The sequence below is a fragment of the Schistocerca piceifrons genome, chromosome 1 (assembly GCF_021461385.2).
Source record: "Schistocerca piceifrons isolate TAMUIC-IGC-003096 chromosome 1, iqSchPice1.1, whole genome shotgun sequence".
NCBI classification, from domain to species: domain Eukaryota; kingdom Metazoa; phylum Arthropoda; class Insecta; order Orthoptera; family Acrididae; genus Schistocerca; species Schistocerca piceifrons.
Genome location: NC_060138.1, coordinates 299,061,895 through 299,083,349, shown reverse-complemented (window position 1 = coordinate 299,083,349; position 21,455 = coordinate 299,061,895). Strand labels below are relative to the sequence as shown.

At 42.9% G+C, this 21,455-nt stretch overlaps 1 protein-coding gene across 1 annotated transcript in view; it reads left to right on the top strand.

Moving 5' to 3' along the window:
- LOC124780399 (juvenile hormone epoxide hydrolase 1-like) overlaps positions 1-19,990 on the top strand; it is a 56,668-nt gene extending 36,678 nt beyond the window's left edge. The window contains exons 3-6 of the mRNA XM_047253777.1: positions 2,509-3,053; positions 8,863-9,065; positions 18,661-18,895; positions 19,526-19,990. Of these exons, the coding sequence (XP_047109733.1) occupies positions 2,509-3,053; positions 8,863-9,065; positions 18,661-18,895; positions 19,526-19,736 (1,194 nt within the window). The 3' untranslated portion in view covers positions 19,737-19,990. The remainder of the gene's footprint in view (positions 1-2,508; positions 3,054-8,862; positions 9,066-18,660; positions 18,896-19,525) is intronic.
- Positions 19,991-21,455: the final 1,465 nt, after the last annotated feature.

Here is a 21,455-nt window from a genome sequence, read left to right as displayed (position 1 = left end):
CGACCATGTAACGAATGTGTAGTTTATCAAATGCTGCAGATGCGGCGAGCGTAAACCCAACATTCCCTCTCCCCCACCATTCCTTTTACCATCAACCAGTCTGGTATATCTTTGGGAGCAAAGGTACACAAAATTGATTATGACTGGAACAAATTCACTGTGTATGCTTCACTTGGTTATACTACGTACGTGTAAATTAAGTTTTGAAATTTAAGGCAGAAAAGTTAATTTTATTAGAACGTCTTACTTCGCAGTTAACCGCTTTTCCTACTGACTGCAGCTAATACTTCTCTTTATTTCGTATAATTACGTTATTTCCAGATACTAGATACAGATTTGTACACTTGTAACCTCCCCTTCACTAATCGACCTTAATGGCAGTGAAAAATTAAACAGCGTTTACCTAATGGAAATTTGGGAAAAGCAATCGTCACCGAAGTTAATCTGTCGGTAAAGAGGGAGGAAGGGTTACATGTAAATGAAAGAAAAAATTCAAATGAAATTGGTGGAAATTAATTTTGAAAAAGGGTAAAGTTAAGAAAGAAAGTAAATGTGCAGTCGTTACGTTAACAATTAACTGGCGTTAATTAGATATTTGAGATTTGGGGAAAATTACGATCGCCAGTCCTATGGACAACTACTATAATGACTGAAAAAGAAAGGTTAATGCACATATAATTAGCACTAAAAGCGTGGCAACTGAAGGTTGACACGTGTTGTGTGAAAACTGAATGTTTGTCAGAAGTAATAAATTTCGCTACACTCTGACTTAATTTAGCAAAAGAATTAATAAAACTGGAAAATTGAAAGTTAATTTAGTGACTAAAATTAATAGTTAACTTTGTTTCTGAAGCACTACGAAATTAAATAAAATAAGGTTAGTCTTGGGCTATCTCAACAATCATCTCAAAAGCATCTTGAATCTACGCAATTTAGAAATAAGAGATTTAACTTTGAACTTGAATTAAATGATTTTGAACAATTAACAGTAGTAAAATTTAGTACATATCAAGCTGAGCTGCAGTCACAGGTAAGCTAAAATATGGTAACAAAACTCGCACTCTTAATTTGTGCTTGTGTAATCTAAATATAGTTCCGTTTGTTTATTGTAGCCAGCTATGAATACTTTAAATGAACATTGAAATTAAAGCAGTGAAATGGAATGATATTACTTTAATGCTGGCGTTTGAATTTCAACGACACTCGGGTTCATTCCGGAAAAGGAAGCGACCCTGCTTGGTAATGCAATTGGGACAATGAGCAACAAAGGTTGATGCTAAGTTGCTGTGTTTTTGTGATGCAAATGGAACAGTTTGAAAAGCTGAGGTCTGCCATACAGTTCTAAAACTTTACGTGCTGTCTTTCTTGTTGGTTGATTGAAGGTGTGAAATCATCGATCGAGGAGGTGGCAACAGTCACTCATTGTCGGCCGTCGCTGTTGCAGAAGCTGGATGTTGGCGCGCCTTCTTCTCGACACGGTCACCAGGCGAAACGGGCTCTTGATGTGTGCCAGCTAATGCTTCCCGTCCGCGACACCGTGCCGGAAACTATCATAGCAAGTCGAGCGCAATTACATGCTGCCAAACCCCACAAGCGCGGCAACTCACGGGAGCTAAACACTTTGGTTCTCCACACGACCTATCGATGTAATCGTTCGATAGCATAGTTTTCCATAGGCAAGACCCATCGAAAAAACACACATAATATTTACAAAACAAACCAATTACACATCGAGATAAATGCATAAATGTATATATACAAATTGTAAAACAATTACAGTATATAAAGACACCCGAAATGTTATATATTCAGGTAACAAAAATAAGGAAAAAATTTATAGTACAATAGATGGAAATAGGAGGATATGCATTTCCAGCGTTACACACTGTTCATGAGCTTAGCGTATAGCATGTTGCCACATAACACATTAGTAACTGCAAATGTGGTGCACTGGTCGTGAACAGGACTGAATAAACTTGACGTTAAAAAAGCTGAACAAGCACAGGACGAACTGTAAGTAATACCCATTTGGTTCGTGTACTTTTCTTGCAACTTCCGGGTAAATTTTGAGACATGACCAAGAACAGAAAATAAATGCCAAGTCCAGGAGTGTGAATACTGCACAAGTTTGAACTCGTAAAACAGGATAAACAGGAAGCTAAACAACATTTATTTATAGAAATATAACTACGTAATATAATTTGGGTCTGTTGGGAAGCGTGCTAGGGTAGTCCGTGAGGGTGTGATGACCTCTGTCAGGATGGTTTAGTGGTCGCAGGATCTGCCTAGTAAGCAGGAGACTCAAGTTCGAATCATGGTCCTGCACAAATTTTTAACTTTCCCCATCGATTTCAATCAACGCCCGCTCGCAGCCAAGGTCTGTAATTCCTTTGTGCCTTAATTCATAATGGCAGCTGGATCAAAAATTGTCTGTTCTTTCAGACAATCCAGAAAGAACAGACACAATACCTATATATCCCTCTCATACCTTTGGTTATAAATTTTCAGGTCCTGAAAGACTTGGACGATAGACTGAAGTCGTACACAACATTAACACCGCCACTGGAAGGTATTGGCTTCCAGTATGGTTTCAACTCAAAGTACCTGAACGAGGTTGTTCAGTTCTGGCGAACGAAGTACAACTGGCGCGAGCGCGAGAAGTTCCTGAACAAGTTCCCACAGTTCAAGACGACGGTGGACGGGCTGGAGCTGCACTTCCTGCGCGTCAAGCCGACGAGCGTGCCACAGGGTGTGGAGGTGGTGCCGCTGTTGCTGCTACACGGCTGGCCGGGCTCCGTGCGGGAGTTCTACTCCGTCATCCCGCTGCTCACCACGCCGCGAGAGGGGCAGAACTTCGTCTTCGAGGTGGTGGCGCCCTCGCTGCCGGGATACGGCTTCTCGCAGGGTGCCGCAAAGCCGGGTCTCGGTCCGGCGCAGGTGGCGGTCGTCATGAGAGACCTCATGGAGCGCCTGGGGTTCAAGAAGTACTATGTACAGGGTGGTGACTGGGGAGCCATAATCGGCTCTCACATGGCCACTCTCTTCCCTGACAGGTAAGTACAGTGAAAGTCAGAAGTAGTGTCCTTTACACCCCGCGTGTTCAGTCTTCTGCATACCGCCATTAATTTTAGTAACCCATTGTACTCAAATGACCTGCTCTGGCCGTCTAAAGTAATATGAGCTTGCAGCACATTCTGCGGTTATCAATCCGGAAATTACTGTAAAGATGTTGACGAGGACGTGATCTGGAACTCGCCAGACAATATATTGGTTAATCTCTTATGAGCACACCGGTCGTTCTGGAGCGCCGTAAATGGTGTAGCTGGTGGTCATGTGACCCTCTAACACTATGTACGGGATTGAAGTAGTCCCCATGTGCCAGCCGGTTGTATGCAATCAGCAGTCACATGGCTCCATGTGGTGGATGACAGGAAGGTGGTGTCCATTTCGAGCGTGTCTATGACCACACTGTGAATGGAGTTGTCGGATTTGTGTATTAGCATAGACTGTCCAAAGTGTCTACAATGAATTGGTACCACCCACATTCGTGCAACGCAGTATAAGGAAACAGATAAGAACCAACAGCAAGTGGGAGACGAGTATCTCGTCGATAACTTTTCCAATCTTGACAGAAGCTGCTGCTGTCAGTGAGTCAGTGATCCGTCTCAACCAGTTTCCGAACGAACATTGCAAAGGGAACTGCGTCCAGTCGATATTTGGAGTCAATAGGGCGTTCAACACAGAGTGAGTGTAAGATAGAGTTCAGGCTAGAGGTAATTCTGTCTTTTCTAGCGCTATTTTTGGTATCGTGGCTCGGGCTCCTTCGTTCAGGTTACTCTGAACAAGAAGTTACGTGTTCTGGAAGAAGTTACGTGTTTACTTCATTATTCTCGGTGACCCAAGTGTTGCACTTTTTCTATGGGGCGGGGGAGGGGGGGGGGGGGGGGAAGCAAAGCAACTTTCTTGGTTAAAAATTCAGTTAAAATCTATGCATATATATATTTAATTCTTTTCACATCATAAAGTACAACATTTAAATTGTAAGTTTACACAGTTTTAAAGATGTCACGCAGATCGCGTCCATTTTCTCAATACTCTGCGTTTTTCGAACTCGAAAGTTTCGTTCAACTCGTGCCAGCACATCGACAGGTATGTTGGTGAATTTTGTTCTTCAGGTGAACCAGGATCCTAGTCGATCAATGTAAACAAGCGATTTTTAGAAAGCCCCATAAAGATAGTCGCAGGGGATTAAATTAGGCGTCCATCCTGGTCAGTGGAGATCTCCCCTCAAAGAGATAAGGGATCCTGGGAAGTGTTGGCGCAGAACAGTCATTGACACATGCACTGTGTGTGCCGTGACTCGTCCTGTTGGAACCATGCATATTCTACGTCCATCACGTTGAGTCTTGCAGGAAAAACTCATGAATCATACGGAAATAGTCAGAAACCTCTGAAACTGCCCGTCCGTTACCTTCGAAAAACCTTGGACAGATTATTCCAACTCGCGACAGTGCCCACCAAATAGTTACACATTGTGACAGCAGGGGACGCTGATATTCTCTGGGTGTATCAGGGTTCCAGTAGCGCATGTTCTGCTTGTTTACAGATCCCGAAAGTTGGAAGCGAGCTTCTTCGCGGAGGAAAAAAATGTGCGTCGAGAGGCATGCCAAGAAGCGTCTCGCATACATTTTCTCTAGTAAGAAAATCGCCTGGATGAAGTTCCTGTACCGCAACCAACTTGCAGGGATGAAATTTTAGGTCTTCACGAAGGATTCGCCTCACAGTATTAGCAGATAACCCAACGCCCGTTGCATGTTTGTGTGCAGAGCGCTGAGGGGATCGCAAAACAGAAAGCCTTGTCAATGTTTTAGGAAGACCTTTCTGTTCGAGGAAGCTCTGGTGGTTTTTTTTCCACGTCACCAGTTTCCCTGAAGTTTTTTCCCTTGAAAAATTCGACTGCTGCCAGGAACACAACCAGGGGGCGCAGTAATGATATAGGCACGGAATGCACTTTGCGTCGCGATTACTGAGCGTCCGTTAGTTAAGTATTCCTCGACAGAGAACGCGCGCTCCATCCCTTCTCCACTCCATGATGCTAACTAAACAAAGCGGGACTACAAATTTACACTCTGCCCTCTCGAATGTTCTGACCCCCACGCTCCTCGGAGCCGGACACCAAATTCAAATAAGCAAGTTGCTCTGCCCCACCCTGTTAATATGTGGACTCTCTTGCCTTCCTAGATGACAACGGGCCTATTAACCTGGTTGCACGTCAACGTTGCTGATATGACGGAGACTCAGCCACCATGTAGCACCTCGACTAGCCTGCTAAACCATCCGAAAATGGGATCATTTGGAACAGCAATTTGGTAGCTCTATAGGATCAACGAAGGGCTTAAGCTGGATTTAGCATACCGGAAGACACTTGTGGACTTTTCTTTCTCGGCGAATCGAGGCCGTTATTAAGGCTACAGGCAGTGTTACACAATCTTCAGTGTGATGTCCTCTAGGAAAGAGTAATTTTGCGCCCCGTGTGTTTGCTGAATAAAATGATTGCCATAGTTCATTTAGTACTGAAAAGCTTACTTTTCGCCCCTCTTTCAGCCTGTCATGATTTCTGATTATGTATTACTCCGTCCAAACAGGCTGTGGAAGGCACAACGGTAGAGACCGACCGCCATGTCATCCCAAGACTCCAGGCGTCACTGGATGCGGATATGGAGGGGCATGTGGTCTACCTCACAAGGGCTGAGTGTACCCCGCTTACCAACAGTGCTCGGCATACCGGATGGTCACTCATGCATGTGGTAGCCCAGACCGACAGCGCTTAACTTAGGCGATCTGACGGAACCGGTGTTACCACTGCGGCAAGGCCGTTGGCGATTTTTTATTAGCTATGTCAAATAACGAATTCTGTACTAATGCTGCACTGTAGCTTACTGGAGGACGCATGTATTTGTCTACAGAGTGAGCACAAAGTCTCTTTATCTCCTATTGTTTACCCGCATGTTGATAGATGGCAGCATTGTATTAATGTGGGCCGGCCGGTGTGGCCGTGCGGCTCTAGGCGCTTCAGTCTGGAACCGCGTGACCGCTACGGTCGCAAGTTCGAATCCTGCCTCGGGCATGGATGTGTGTGATGTCCTTAGGTTAGTTAGGTTTAATTAGCTCTAAGTTCTAGGTGACTGATGACCTCAGAAGTTAAGTCACATAGTGCTCAGAGCCATTTGAACCATTTTTATTAATGTGGGATCACGGCAGAGGACAACTCTGAGGCATCCAGAATGAAATTTTCACTCTCGGCGCTTAATCACGCTTAGTGGCAAATCATGGCGCGATTACAAATCAAGGTCTCCTCAAACGGATATCAAAGGGACAACGCCTAATAATAAATCATGCGGACAGTGAAAATGACTATTCCTAATGCGCTTGTCAGGTGAAATCAAATCAAGCAACGGGATATTACAACCACGTGAACCAACATGATTATGAAATGTTTTCGAAAGAAAAGGTGATTCTCAATTTAAAACCTAACTTTGTACTAATTCTTGACAATACTCTGTATCACAATGTTAAAATAAACAAAGCTCCAACATCTGTCTACTACAGACGATATCAGAAAGATGCTAATAAAGGAACGTATCCCATTCTCGGGTGACAAGCTGAAACCTGTGCTATATGAGCTTGTTCGAAGAACCAAGCCAAGGACACTCTAGTATTCCGTCGATAAGATTCTGCAAACTGCTGGTCACGTTGCTTCACACCTCCCTCCTTGCTACCTGGAATTAAATTCAATAGAGAAAATATGGTCTGTTGCGAAAAGTTGGGTAGCTTTTAGGAACTTTCTGTACAACGTAACATCGCCGAAGCATTTAATTAAGGAAAATTTAGTTCAATGACTAAGATTGTATTCCGATGTGCGAACACGTTTAAAAAATTTAACTAGAAAACATGCAGCAAGAAATACATTTCGACACTGAAATAGATAAAATAATAATACACTACTGGCCGTTAAAATTGCTACACCAAGAATAAATGCAGATGATAAACGGGTATTCATTGGACAAATATATTATACTTGAACTGACATGTGAGTACATTTTCACGCAATTTGGGTGCATACATCCTGAGAAATCAGTACCCAGAACAACCACCTCTGGCCGTAATAACGGCCTTGATACGCCTGGGCATAGTCAAACAAAGCTTGGATGGCGTGTACAGGTACAGCTGCCCATGCAGCTTCAACACGACACCACAGTTCATCAAGAGTAGTGACTGGCGTATTGTGACAAGCCAGTTGCTCGGCCACCATTGACCAGACGTTTTCAGTTCGTGAGAGATCTGGAGAATGTGCTGGCCAGGGCAGCAGTCGAACATTTTCTGTATCCAGAAAGGCCCGTACAGGACCTGCAATATGCGGTCGCGTATTATCCTGCTGAAATGTAGGGTTTCGATGGGATTTAATGAAGGGTGGAGCCAAGGGTCGTAAGACATCTGAAATGTAACGTCCACTGTTCAAAGTGGCGTCAGTCCGAACAAGAGGTGACCGAGACGTGTAACCAATGGCACCTCATACCATCCTGCCGGGTGATACGCCAGTATGGAGATGACGAATACACGCTTCCAATGTGCGTTCACCGCTATGTTGCCAAACACGGATGCGACCATCATGATGCTGTAAACAACCTGGATTCATCCGAAAAAATGACGTTTTGCCATTCGTGCTCCCAGATTCGTCGTTGAGTACACCATCGCAGGCGCTCCTGTCTGTGATGCAGCGTCAAGGGTAACCGCAGCCATGGTCTCCGAGCTGATAGTCCATGTTATTGCAAACGTCGTCGAACTGTTCGTACATATGGTTGTTGTCTTGCGAAAGTCCCCATCAACTGACTCAGGGATCGAGACGTAGCTGCACGGTACGTTACAGCCATGCGGATAAGATGCCTGTCATCTCGACTGCTAGTGATACGAGGCCGTTGGGATCCAGCACGGCGTTCCGTACTATCCTCCTGAACCCACCGATTCCATATTGTGCTAACAGTCATTGGATCTCGACCAATGCGAGCAGCAATGTCGCGATACAATAAACCGCAATCGCGATAGGCTACAATCCGACCTTTATCAAGGTCGGAAACGTGTTGGTACGCGTTTCTCCTCCTTACACGAGGCATCACAACAACATTTCACCAGGCAACGCCGGTCAACTGCTGTTTGTGTATGAGAAATCGATTGGAAACTTTCCTCATGTCAGCACGTAGGTGCCGCCAACGGTGCCAACCTTGTGTGAATGCTCTGGAAAGCTAATCATTTGCATATCACAGCATCTTCTTCTTGTTGGTTAAATTTCGCGTCTGTAGTACGTCATCTTCGTGGTGTAGCAATTTTAATGGCCAGTAGTGTATACAATGAAGAGTCTCTAGATTCGGCGCCCACTGTAGGAGCAAAAACTGTTCGAAAATTTACGTTTGTTCAGCAGTAAATTTTTGAAGCATTATTTGGTCTCGCATAGCATACATACAACATCTGGAGCTTACCTGGCCCGTAGTTACAGTGCGTATCATCAGCCTTCTAACAAGGCTTAATGGTATAGCATTTAAAATTCAGTGGGACGGCCTATTTACTTTAAAATGGAGAACTAATAGTCAGTAAATTGTAAAATTTATCGGGCTGTCTGTTGACTTATCTTGATCTGAACAGGCCGTATCCTATGATACCTTAATGTCGAGACCTGCTCGAGACATCCTTTGTTTCCAGTTTCCCTTATTTCCTGAATCTTCGCTTTCAAATATGAGAAAGTTAAACTTGTTGTAGAATGGTTCTTTCTGATTTTTTTAATGGTTTCATCGTTTTGTTTTGCTTCAGACTGTTGGGCTACCATTCCAACATGTGCTTCTCCAACTCTCCGATGTCCATTTTTAAGAACTTCATTGGCAGTTTTTGGCCCACGTTGTTCGTGGAGCAGCGCTATGCGGACAAAGCGTTTCCATATTGGGAAAAGTTTTTTGGTGTAATTCTTGAAGAAATGGGATACTTCCATATTCAAGCTACGAAACCAGATACCGTAGGTAAGTGAATAACAATGCTGATCTTAGTGTAAAATACTGGATCTTAGTTTAATGGATCTAGCTGCGAATGGCAACTCTAGCAAAGTCCTAGCCACACTTATTCTTTCTCGCTTTTCTTCTGGCATATAATTTTGATATAGGCTGCACGGATTACTGTAATAAGAGTTCACTGCATACCAGCGCCTGCAGGTAGGCTTTGCAATATGTGTTCCGCAGATGCAGTGTAAGCCGGCCGGAGTGGCTGAGCGGTTCTAGGCGCTACAGTCTGGGACCGCGTGACCGCTACTGTCGCAGGTTCGAATCCTGCCTCGGGCATGGATGTGTATGATGTCCTTAGGTTAGTTAGGTTTAAGTAGTTCTACGTCTAGGGGACCGATGACTTCAGATGTTAAGTCCCATAGTGCGCAGAGGCATTTTTTAGATGCAGTGTAATTTAGTTTGTGTTTGATTAGCAGAAGCAATGTTAGTAAAACTAAATTACTTGTAATTTATACTGAAAGTGTCACATTACATGTCTTACTTTCTTTTGCTTACACTGCCTACGTTTTTCATATATATCCGTACCACTAATATTATATTAAGCATGTATTTTGAATGACTGCAAGAACTGAATTTGTGTGTCAGTATTTAAAGACACGGAGTATGAGTTAGAGGTCTTCATCTTTTCCTTTGACGTTATCAGTAATCTGCATTATTTTATTGTTTATGATGCGAATGTTACAATTTGTATCGTGTTGAAAATCCGCAATTTCCTTACTCTATATAGGAAACAAATGCATAGTTGTGGCAATAATTTCTTTTGCCTTCTTTCTTCAAAAGTACTTCATTACATTATTGAAAATTTGGCGCCCATTTTTATTTACTGAAGTGCTGAAAATATGTTGAGTAATTTTACAGTAAAAAAGCACATTTATGATAACATGACACAGCACTACCGGATTCATGACAAGGAAGCAGAGACACGTTTTAAAACGTTTACAAGAGATACTCCTCTCTGGAATTTTCCACAGTAAACAGCACGAGCAGCCACTACTTTCCGCCTCTGATACCTATCTAATTGCTACACAAACTTGCTCAAGTTGTAACTTCAACGTATTTCACAGATTGTTTGACAGAAACAGTTTTACTCAGCTCAAACTAACTTTGTCACCGATTTTCGTTATGCGTGTGTTATACGGGGCGAACCAGAACTCAGCCGACAAGCTTTTAGAGGTCGTTCAGGGATATATTTTCATGGTGCCAGTGACCCACTGTCTCCGGCTTCTCGTTACAGAGTAATATTGTAATTGATTTATCCGGTTCGTTACCGCAACCAGCCTTGTTTATGTGAAAATACTTTCATAACAGAAAGGAAGGCTGTAATAAACAGTAATCGAAACGTACAACACACAACGAAGAGGAGTAATGCAACACCCCTCAATCGAAACACGTACATTTTTGTCATGGTGTGTTACGTCTGTGTGTAGCACACCACATAACAAATGCAGATGTTCAAATCATAGCAGTGTGTACAGTGACGCACCATCGGCTGTCTTACATGCTCAAGAATTCGAGGAATTTGGCGTTTCCACGGCTGCCATAATTCTACGAACCAGGTCCGTGCCAGTATCGAACAGATTATGGTAAACTAGGTCCTTCTCATTCCTCTAGAAGTCCATTTGCGTCATGTTCAGAGACCGACCTAGCTATGGAAAAGAACCATCGTGATCAACTCATTGTCGTCTGAACTGTATTTGAGTGTAGTTCCCCACACAGAGTGCAAAGTGTGCCGGTGACTCGTATTGTTGGAACCACACAAGCCGACGAATTCTCAGCGACACATCTTCTATGAAGTGTGAGAGGCCCTGTTAAAGGAACGTTTCGTACACAACTCCGCTCAGTATACCAGGAATCAGGTAAGGTGCAATCACGAAATCGTTGACAGTACCAGTCCAAGCATTCGCAGAAAACTTCTGTTGGTAGGATCGACACCCCAGTGCGTGTGGATTTCCGTCCTCCCGTACATGGCCATTCTTACTGTTGAACGTGGCCTCTCTTGTAACACTGCCTCATCTGTAAACGCCACGACATCAGGAAAATTGAGGTTATCTGTACATTGTTATATAACCAGTTTTCAAACGCCACTCGAAGCGGGGAGTCCTCTGGCTGCAATGGTTGCACATTCTATGGATGAAAGGAGCGCAATGGTTGTTCATGTAAAACTGTCAAAAAAAAAAAAACTGATTGACTTGTCTTCAGAGATCGCGCAACGACCGTATTACTAGTCGCAGGATTGTCACCAATCGCATGTAACACATTCTCTTCCATATCGGGTGTTCTGGCATGTCTGACGTAGCTAGTATCTTCCATTCTAATGCGGAAGGATTAATTTTCTCGTAGGTGCTAATGAACAGATGCAAAAGTAGTGTGATGTGGTTACCGTCGGTGCGGAAACAGTTCAATGCAGCGCCGTTGTGCTGGTCTTCCATTACAGTCAGTGAACCCATACACGACGGGCATCTCGTGCAACTGTTTACCAGTAAATCTATCGATAGTACTGGTGTGTATCACTATTAAACCACAACTAACACTGTCGGGAAAGGAAACCCTATACAGAACGGAGAAGTACTAAATGCAAACTTGATGACAACCATGTAAAAAGGACATTACTGTTGTCAACAGCAGGTAGTTGAACGAATGGAAAGATGGTATGCTGCGCATACCGTAGAGTTCATCACTGTTGGTCACTATTTTTAGTGCAATACAGAAGCAAAGCTAATTGAACGAGAAACCAAACGAACTGCAATAACCCTGTAATGAGCCTCCAGAGGCTATGGTTCCCTTATGTCAGAATACTCAACTATATATCTCTGAACAACCTCTAAAAGATTTTCGATGGAGTTGTGGTTCACTGTGTGTAATTGAAATTCACCGTATTATTTTAGTCAGTCCCATTTGTAAGGACCTAAAACGTCGCTAATCGTCTCTACGCACGAGGTTTTTACCAAAATTTCTTCGATTTTAAAGCTCCTTTCATATTAATAAAAACACAAAGAAGTCAATATAACATTTACGTTAAAATAATTTTTTTGTCAGATTTGCAATCGCTGCTTATTTCCGCTGCCGAAAATATTCATCAGGTTTCAACTGACATCTTGTGATTTACTTGTAGGGTGATTATACAGGGTGTTTCAAAAATGACCGGTATATTTGAAACGGCAATAAAAACTAAACGAGCAGCGATAGAAATACACAGTTTGTTGCAATATGCTTGGGACAACAGTACATTTTCAGGCAGACAAACTTTCGAAATTACAGTAGTTATAATTTTCAGCAACAGATGGCGCTGCAAGTGATGTGAAAGATATAGAAGACAACGCAGTCTGTGGGTGCGCCATTCTGTACGTCGTCTTTCTGCTGTAAGCGTGTGCTGTTCACAACGTGCAAGTGTGCTGTAGACAACATGGTTTATTCCTTAGAACAGAGGATTTTTCTGGTGTTGGAATTCCACCACTTAGAACACAGTGTTGTTGCAACAAGACGAAGTTTTCAACGGAGGTTTAATGTAACCAAAGGACCGAAAAGCGATACAATAAAGGATCTGTTTGAAAAATTTCAACGGACTGGGAACGTGACGGATGAACGTGCTGGAAAGGTAGGGCGACCGCGTACGGCAACCACAGAGGGCAACGCGCAGCTAGTGCAGCAGGTGATCCAACAGCAGCCTCGGGTTTCCGTTCGCCGTGTTGGAGCTGCGGTCCAAATGGCGCCAACGTCCACGTATCGTCTCATGCGCCAGAGTTTACACCTCTATCCATACAAAATTCAAATGCGGCAACCCCTCAGCGCCGCTACCATTGCTGCACGAGAGACATTCGCTAACGATATAGTGCACTGGATTGATGACGGCGATATGCATGTGGGCAGCATTTGGTTTACTGACGAAGCTTATTTTTACCTGGACGGCTTCGTCCATAAACAGAACTGGCGCATATGGGGAACCGAAAAGCCCCATGTTGCAGTCCCATCGTCCCTGCATCCTCAAAGTACTGGTCTGGGCCGCCATTTCTTCCAAAGGAATCATTGGCCCATTTTTCAGATCCGAAACGATTACTGCATCACGCTATCTGGACATTCTTCGTGAATTTGTGGCGGTACAAACTGCCTTAGACGACACTGCGAACACCTCGTGGTTTATGCAAGATGGTGCCCGGCCACATCGCACGGCCGACGTCTTTAATTTCCTGAATGAATATTTCGATGATCGTGTGATTGCTTTGGGCTATCCGAAACATACAGGAGGCGGCGTGGATTGGCCTCCCTATTCGCCAGACATGAACCCCTGTGACTTCTTTCTGTGGGGACACTTAAAAGACCAGGTGTACCGCCAGAATCCAGAAACAATTGAACAGCTGAAGCAGTACATCTCATCTGCATGTGAAGCCATTCCGCCAGACACGTTGTCAAAGGTTTCGGGTAATTTCATTCAGAGACTATGCCATATTATTGCTACGCATGGTGGATATGTGGAAAATATCGTACTATAGAGTTTCCCAGACCGCAGCGCCATCTGTTGTTGAAAATTGTAACTACTGTAATTTCGAAAGTTTGTCTGCCTGAAAATGTACTGTTGTCCCAAGCATATTGCAACAAACGGTGTATTTCTATCGCTGCTCGTTTAGTTTTTATTGCCGTTTCAAATATACCGGTCATTTTTGAAACACCCTGTAATTAAAGTTAAACTTTCAAACCGCTGTAGAAATAACAACATTGGTCAGAATAACGTCAAATTACAACGGAATATAATCGAAGTAGGGCGAAAACGTACGGCAGAATAAAAATAAGTAGTTACAAAATGTAGAAATAGATGGCGCTGTAAGCATCACAACTTAATAGTGGTAGACGACAAATGACAAACGAATCGTACAACAACGCGTAACGTGTACGTTTGACGTTAAACAAACTGTACTACTCAGTGTGCATTGGTGTGCAGCTGTGAACTGTTAGTTACTTAAGCCCATCTACCACGGCAAGATCATATCACACCGGATGGGAAAAATCGGTTTTTAATTGTCTTGAGGTCAAAATTGCATAAAAAGCATTAATCTAAATCAAATCGCATTATTAATTTCCGTCTGACTTGCGAAAAACATGTTCAATATGCTGTCCACCGTTTTCTGTAACAAGGTGAAAGCGAGAAACAGCATGTTCCACAACTGATCGAAGTGTTTCCGGGGTCACATTCAGAATGTGTTGCGCAGTGCATGCCTTTAATGCAAATGAGTTTACAATTGGAACACTGAACACATTATCTTTGAGATAAACCCCAAAACCAGAAATCTTACGGATTAAGATCCGTTGATCGGGATGGCCAGGCTGTAGGGAAATGGCGGCTGCTAATTCTAGCATTTCCGAAATGGCGCTTCGACAGCTGCTTATTTGTATTTGCAATGTGCGGAGGTGCGCCATCTTGCATAAAAATGATCTCATCCACACATCCACGCTGTTGGAGAGCTGGAATGATGCGGTTGCGCAAGAGACACTCATAGCGCTTACCAGTGACGCTACAGGTAAGAGGACCGGAAGCACCCGCCTCTTCGAAGAAGAGGCCACCCGCACCACACAGTGACTGTTTCAGGATGAAGTGGTAATGGTTGATTTGCGTGTGGATTTTCCGTTGCCCATATTCGGCAATTCTGTGTATTGACTTACCCTGTTAGATGAAGTGGGCTTCGTCTGTCCACAAAATATTCCACGACCAATCATTGTCCACTTCCATGCGAGCAAGAAATTCTAAAGTTAAGGTCTCTCTTGCTGGCAGGTCAACAGGAAGCAACTCGTGCACAAAGGTAATTTTGAATGGATAGCAAAGAAGGATGTTTCGTAGGATTTTACGCACCATGCTCACAGGTATGTCCAAGTCCACTACACATTTGCGCACCACCTATCCATCTCCGCCTGCATTGCTGTGACAACTGCTTCCACTGACACCGAATCAATTCGTTTCCTCCCTCCACCAGGTTGCACACCAAAAGAACCTGTCAATTCGAATTTGCAAATCATTTTCCACAGACCCACAGCAGTCATCGGACCAACGCCTTTTTTCAAACCTTTCAGTGTCCGGAACTACTGCAGAGCGACATGTGCACAGTCATCATCCTTGTAATTCAGCTTTACAAGCAGAGCGCGATTCTGCGTTGAGACAGTCATGGCGAACGTCGCAGACGCGAACGGAGGAAGAGCCGTGTACGCGACGTGTTTATACCAACCTCAATGGGTCGTGCGCGTGACAAGTGTTTCCATTTACGTATTCTGACACATACAACGCCATCTATTAATCAATTTTCATTCTATTTTTTTTCTTTTACCATACGTTTTCCCCCCTTCTCCGATAATATTCCGTTGCAATTTAACGTCAATCTGGCCGGTGGTGTTATTTCTATAGAGTTTTGTAAGTTTAATTATATACACCAGCTGAGAAACACTTCATTCCATGGTATTCACTTTTCCAATTTTCTATTAGAAACAGACGCAAAAAATGTTTGATGTAATATCGAAAACGTTGCAGTTCCATGTATTCGCGAAAAAACCTCTGTATTGTGAAACAGTAGTACAAAGAGATATGCATAATGTACAAATGTATGAGTACAGCTGCTTCACGTGTCTACAACGCGGTTTTGTAAACGTCCCTGTGGGAATGCCTCTTCATAGCTATATAGACTGTTATAATTTTCGCCTACAGCCGACTGCGTTTCGCAGTTGAAAGCTGTCAAAAGCGGTTCCAGGTGTCAGAGATCTCCTTAAGCTGACTCTACTGTGGGAGTGTCTTAGAAATAAGGGACGAATAGAGTAAAATTTCATGCTTGATGAGGCATATTTCCACGCATCTCAATGTTAACGAAGTCAGATCTCTTGAACTATGTGTCGTACAATGATGTATTTGTTAAGTATATTTGGCGGCATATGCCGATATTGTCTGCGAAGTTTATTGCAAATACAATTAGTAGAAAGAAGTAATAAATTAGAACGTCATGCACGACGAGGCAGTTTTGACACATCTCATTGTTTGTCGTTATATCTCCTGAAATGTGAAACGTAATTACTTCTTATTCCGACACCGATTATTGCCTGACAGTAAGGGTTATGTGTAGCAAGTTTTTTGTTTGTTTGAAATCGGTCAAGTGGTTTAGGAGATGTAGAATTATATATATATATCTTCCGGGCAATTCATGTAAATTGTAAGTTTCCTGAAAATATTCACCATCTTCAACGAAACCTAATTTAAGGATGTGACTAACACATATTTCACAACAATTCTATGTGAAATACCTGTTTAAAAATTCAAATAAATACCTCTTCAGCGAAGTTTCTCCAACTGTATGGCAAACGTGTGGAGTTCTGTAACATAATAAGTTACCGCTCATAAATGATTTCACACTGCACCGATACGAAATTTCCGAGTCAGAAAAGATCGAATTAAGTTTAATTTTATTGATTATTTTTATTTGTGGTCGGAAATAACTTCGTTGTCTATTTGTGACGTGTTAGCAAGTACCCCTTACGAAGACAAACCAGTGGTTCTTCAGCTGATTTTCTTTCACAAACAGATATTTTGCTAAAATAGTTGAATCTAAATTGGGACACACCTCCAATGTTGAAGAATTAGCAACATTAGCACTCTAGTTAAAACAAGGAATGTTTTGAATGGTTTGGAGACATGCAGTGACTCATCCTCTCGAACCAGTTTTCCGTGAAGTAAGGAAATGAGCCAGTAAGATCTCTCGTCGCCACACATCATCTACGATGAAATTATTGGCGCCTTTGTGTCTGCAGAGTGCAGCCAGTTAGTAAAATGAATAACGCGAATAAGAGGTTGATTAAAATATGAATGTGTAGTTACATACACTACTGGCCATTAAAATTGCTACACCACGAAGATCACGTGCTACAGACGCGAAATTTAAACGACAGGAAGAAGATGCTGTCATATGCAAATAAGCTTTTCAGAGCATTCACAAAAGATTGTCGCCGGTGGCGAAACCTACAACGTGCTGACATGAGGAAAGTTTCCATCGATTTCTCATACACAAACAGCAGTTGACCGGCGTTGCCTGATGAAACGTTGTTGTGATGCTTCGTGTAACGAGGAGAAATGCGTACCATCACGTTTCTGACCTTGAAAAAGGTCGAATTGTAGCCTATCGCGATTACGGTTTATCGTATCGCGACATTGCTGCTAGAGTTGGTAGAGTTCCAATGACTGTTAGCAGAATATGGAATTGGTGGGTTCAGGAGGGTAATACGGAACGCCGTGCTGGATCCCAACGGCCTCGTATCACTAGCAGTCGAGATGACAGGCGTCTTATTCGTATGGCTGTAACGGATCGTGCAGCCACGTACCGATCACTGAGTCAACAGATGGGGGCGTTTGCAAGACAACAACTATCTGCACGAACAGTTCGACGACGGTTGCAGCAGCATGAACTATCAGCTCGGAGACCATGGCTGCGTTTACCCTTGACGCTGCATCACAGACAGGAGCACCAGCGAAGGTGTACTAAACGACGAACCTTGGTGCACGAATGGCAAAACGTCATTTTTTCGGAAGAATCCAGGTTCTGTTTACAGCATCATGATGGTCGCATCCGTGTTTGGCGTCATCGCGGTGAACGCACGTTGGAAGCGTGTATTCGTCATCGCCATACTGGCATATTACCCGGCGTGATGGTATGAGGTGCCTTTGGCTACACGTCTCGGTCACCTCTTGTTCGCATTGACGGCACTTTGAACAGTGGACGTTACATTTCAGATGTGTTACGACCCGTGGCTCTACCCTTCATTCGATCCCAGCGAAACCCTACATTTCAGCAGGATAATGCACCACTGCATGTTGCAGGTCCTGTACGGGCCTTTCTGGATACAGAAAATGTTAGACTGCTGCCGTAGCCAGCACATTTTCCACATCTCTCACCAATTAAAAACGTCTGGTTAATGGTGGCCGAGCAACTGGCTCGTCACAATACGCCAGTCACTACTCTTGATGAACTGTGGTATCGTGTTGAAGCTGCATGGACAACTGTACCTGTACACGCCATCCAAGCTGTGTTTGACTCAATGCCCAGCCGTATCAAGGCCGTTATTACGGCCAGAGGCGGTTGTTCTGGGTACTGATTTCTCAGGATCTATGCACCCAAATTACGTGAAAATTTAATCACATGTCAGTTCTAGTATAATATATTTGTCCGATGAATACCCGTTTATGATCTGCATTTCTATTGGTGTAGCAATTTTAATGGCCAGTAGTGTAGAAACTCCATACGTATTGTAGACATGAGACTTACTGGATCGTGTCATTATTGTATTCTACGCAGGTTGGTTTCGTCGTGAGTGTTATAGTTACCAATATCATTAGAGTTGTCTGGCTTAAGGCAACCAACCTGAATTCCATATCAACGGCACTTTCACATCACTTCATGCAAGTACCTTTGTGACGCTATGGTGTGCAAAAGGCTCTTACGAAAGCCCTCAGCGTTGCTTCTTGTGTGGTCGTAATTAACGAAATAAATTGATGAAGAACTGCCCTGTGTATCCCGGAACTGATGTAAATGTGTTTCAGGAGCGGCTCTGCAAACCTCGCCGGTCGGTCTGGCTGCCTACATTCTGGAGAAGTTCTCTACGTGGACTGATGCGTCGTGGAGATCCCTGCCTGATGGTGGACTTACAAAGAAATACTCGCTGACCGACCTGCTGGATAATGTGATGATCTACTGGGTTACTAACTCAATCACTACGTCTGTCAGACTGTACAGTGAAAGCTTCACCAGGGCACAACTCGCTCTGAAGCTGGACGTGTAAGTACTCACACGATTTACTGTAGTTCGTATACGAAACAACCTTCTTCATAATAACTACTTTCACTTGTTGCTCACGAGTTTTGCATGTGTGATATGGTCACCAAAACAGCATATATTTAACAGCTTACTTGACTTCAGTTGACTGTAGAAGAATCAGGTAATGATTCAACGTGTAATTTAAAAATATATATATATATATAATAGAGAAACGCAGAAGTCTTAATGAGAGCAAAAGTATAATCTGAAGATGTTATACAACCCGTAAACCACTGTTTGGTAGTAAAACAACCAGAACCCCTATATCCTTAGATTTCCTTTCCCCTCGCGAACGTCTTAATGTTGGGGTATAATCCACTGAGACTCGATTTCGCCAGACATGAAAGATAAATGGAATATTACCAAACGTTAATTGGCCAATAAGTTAGTCATTTTAATGTAAAATTCAATAGTAATAACGGATATTTGTGAACAAATTTCTAATTCTTTATGCAGTTCATTTATCTTTTTCACTCCATTCAAAACCTAGAGTTGAATGTTCGGAAACATGGTGGTTGACTGCAGTTGCCTTCATAATTCGTTGTATCACATAAGAGCATTCTTACAAAGAGAATTAATTTGTTCTTCTAGTGTTCCTAACTACACGCCGACGGCCTGTGCACAGTTCCTCAACGAGATTACCTTCGTTCCCGAGTCGATGGTTCGGGATAAAAACCGGAACCTGGTCCGGTATACCGTGCAGCCCAGGGGCGGCCACTTCGCGGCGTTCGAAGAACCCAAACTGCTCGCCGACGACGTGTGGGAGTCTGTCAAGACTATGCGCGAGCAGGCGAAGAAGTAGCTGTGCCATTGGTGCCTGAAGCAAGACTGAAGAAAATGAATGGATGGATGAATTAATGAATGTGTGTGTGTGTGTGTGTGTGTGTGTGTGTGTGTGTGTGTGTGTGTGTGTGTGTGTGTGTGTGTGTGCGCGCGCGCGTCTTTCTGCCATGTAACATGTCTGTTGATATTGTAAATATTGAATATATTTGTTCGATTTTTGTACGGTGCAAATCTTTTTCTTTCAGTTTAGAAATAACATTATTTTGAAACTGCCATGTCACTTTTGTATACTGAAACGAATTCCACCAATACAACCTCACCTTTCATTCCCTTCTCTGAGACTCCTGTATGAAATTACGGATTTTAACTGGAGAAATTGCTAAAAACTTAGTTATCTGGTGTACAACCCAGACAATGAATACAAGAATTTAAGAAAGGTATGTTCTGTCATTTAAAGTAATATCATATTTACTCCAATATTTAGAACTGATGATAATAACAGAGCTCAATTAAGAAACATTATAAAAATCCGGATAATACTTTTGAAGTCGTGTAACCTGATGGTTTGATAGGTGACACTGTAATCAACAATTCACTGTAGCTTTGAGAAGAGTTTTGTGAGCACATACAGTAATAATAGCTTTTAAATTCTACCAGGCGCATATCAAAGCTGCTCTTAAAACTTCCAGGTTTTTCAGGGAAGCAGACTGAGGGGATTTAATAAACCGCCTTCCCTCCCTCATTTTTCTGTGTTTGGGTATCAAATCGCACATTAGTGAATATGCTTAGATATGTAAAGCTTCAGGGAACATGTAAGATAAAGTGAACAGCGTAATACAAAAGGTAATTTGTTTTGGCACCAATTTTTGCTTCTCTCTTTTTCATCGAGTTCCGCTAGATAATGCAATCCTTTACCTTTTCCCTTACCGTTAAAGGTATATACAAACAAGGGGACCATCAGAAGTGTAAATAAGGGATTTTGGTGGGTCTCGGTTACGTTGTAGAGGGACATGCCCTGAGTATGAGGCTATCCGCTTTTTTAGCGACGAGCCTTGGTTTACGAGAAAATTGATTTTGAAGTTCACTGCGCGATGTAATACGCGTAACGTTAGCCGTGTTCCAAGCAAGTGAGCGTGGCATAGTGTAGCGGTTAAGGTCTACGAATACGACGCTAGAGTTGCCATGTTCGGGTCCTTTCCGTGTTTTTGCTTCTTTTTTTAATCTGTGTAGTCAGACATTTTTTCATTATATTACACAGAATATCAACATCAGTGTATATTGTGTGAAATTATTAAGAAATATTCAATTTTGCCATAGTAATTTAGTTTTCACATCATTATTACAAAATCTTACTCGCTATCGCCTGCATCGCTTGTTATTCCTTAGCAGAAATCCAGATGATATTTTTCGTAAAAGCAACCGAAACAATGTTTTACAGCACCAAGCACATTTCATAAAATCTGCTATCTTGCAGGCGCATGGAATTTTTAAGAGCGATACCGGCAAACATTGTTCATTTACATTCAAAGGTTTCTCTTTCATCCGTTAACTTCCATGCGTATTTGATCATATTCGAAAAAGTTGGTGTCCAGGATTAACGCAAAACCTGTTTGTAAAAATGTACGTTACAGGGCAGCCAAAGTGTACACTTTGGTCGGATAACTTTTAGTGTGCAGGTGCACGCTATCCTCTGATTCACGAAGATGTGATCGTATACGGTCAGATGGTCTGCCCTCCT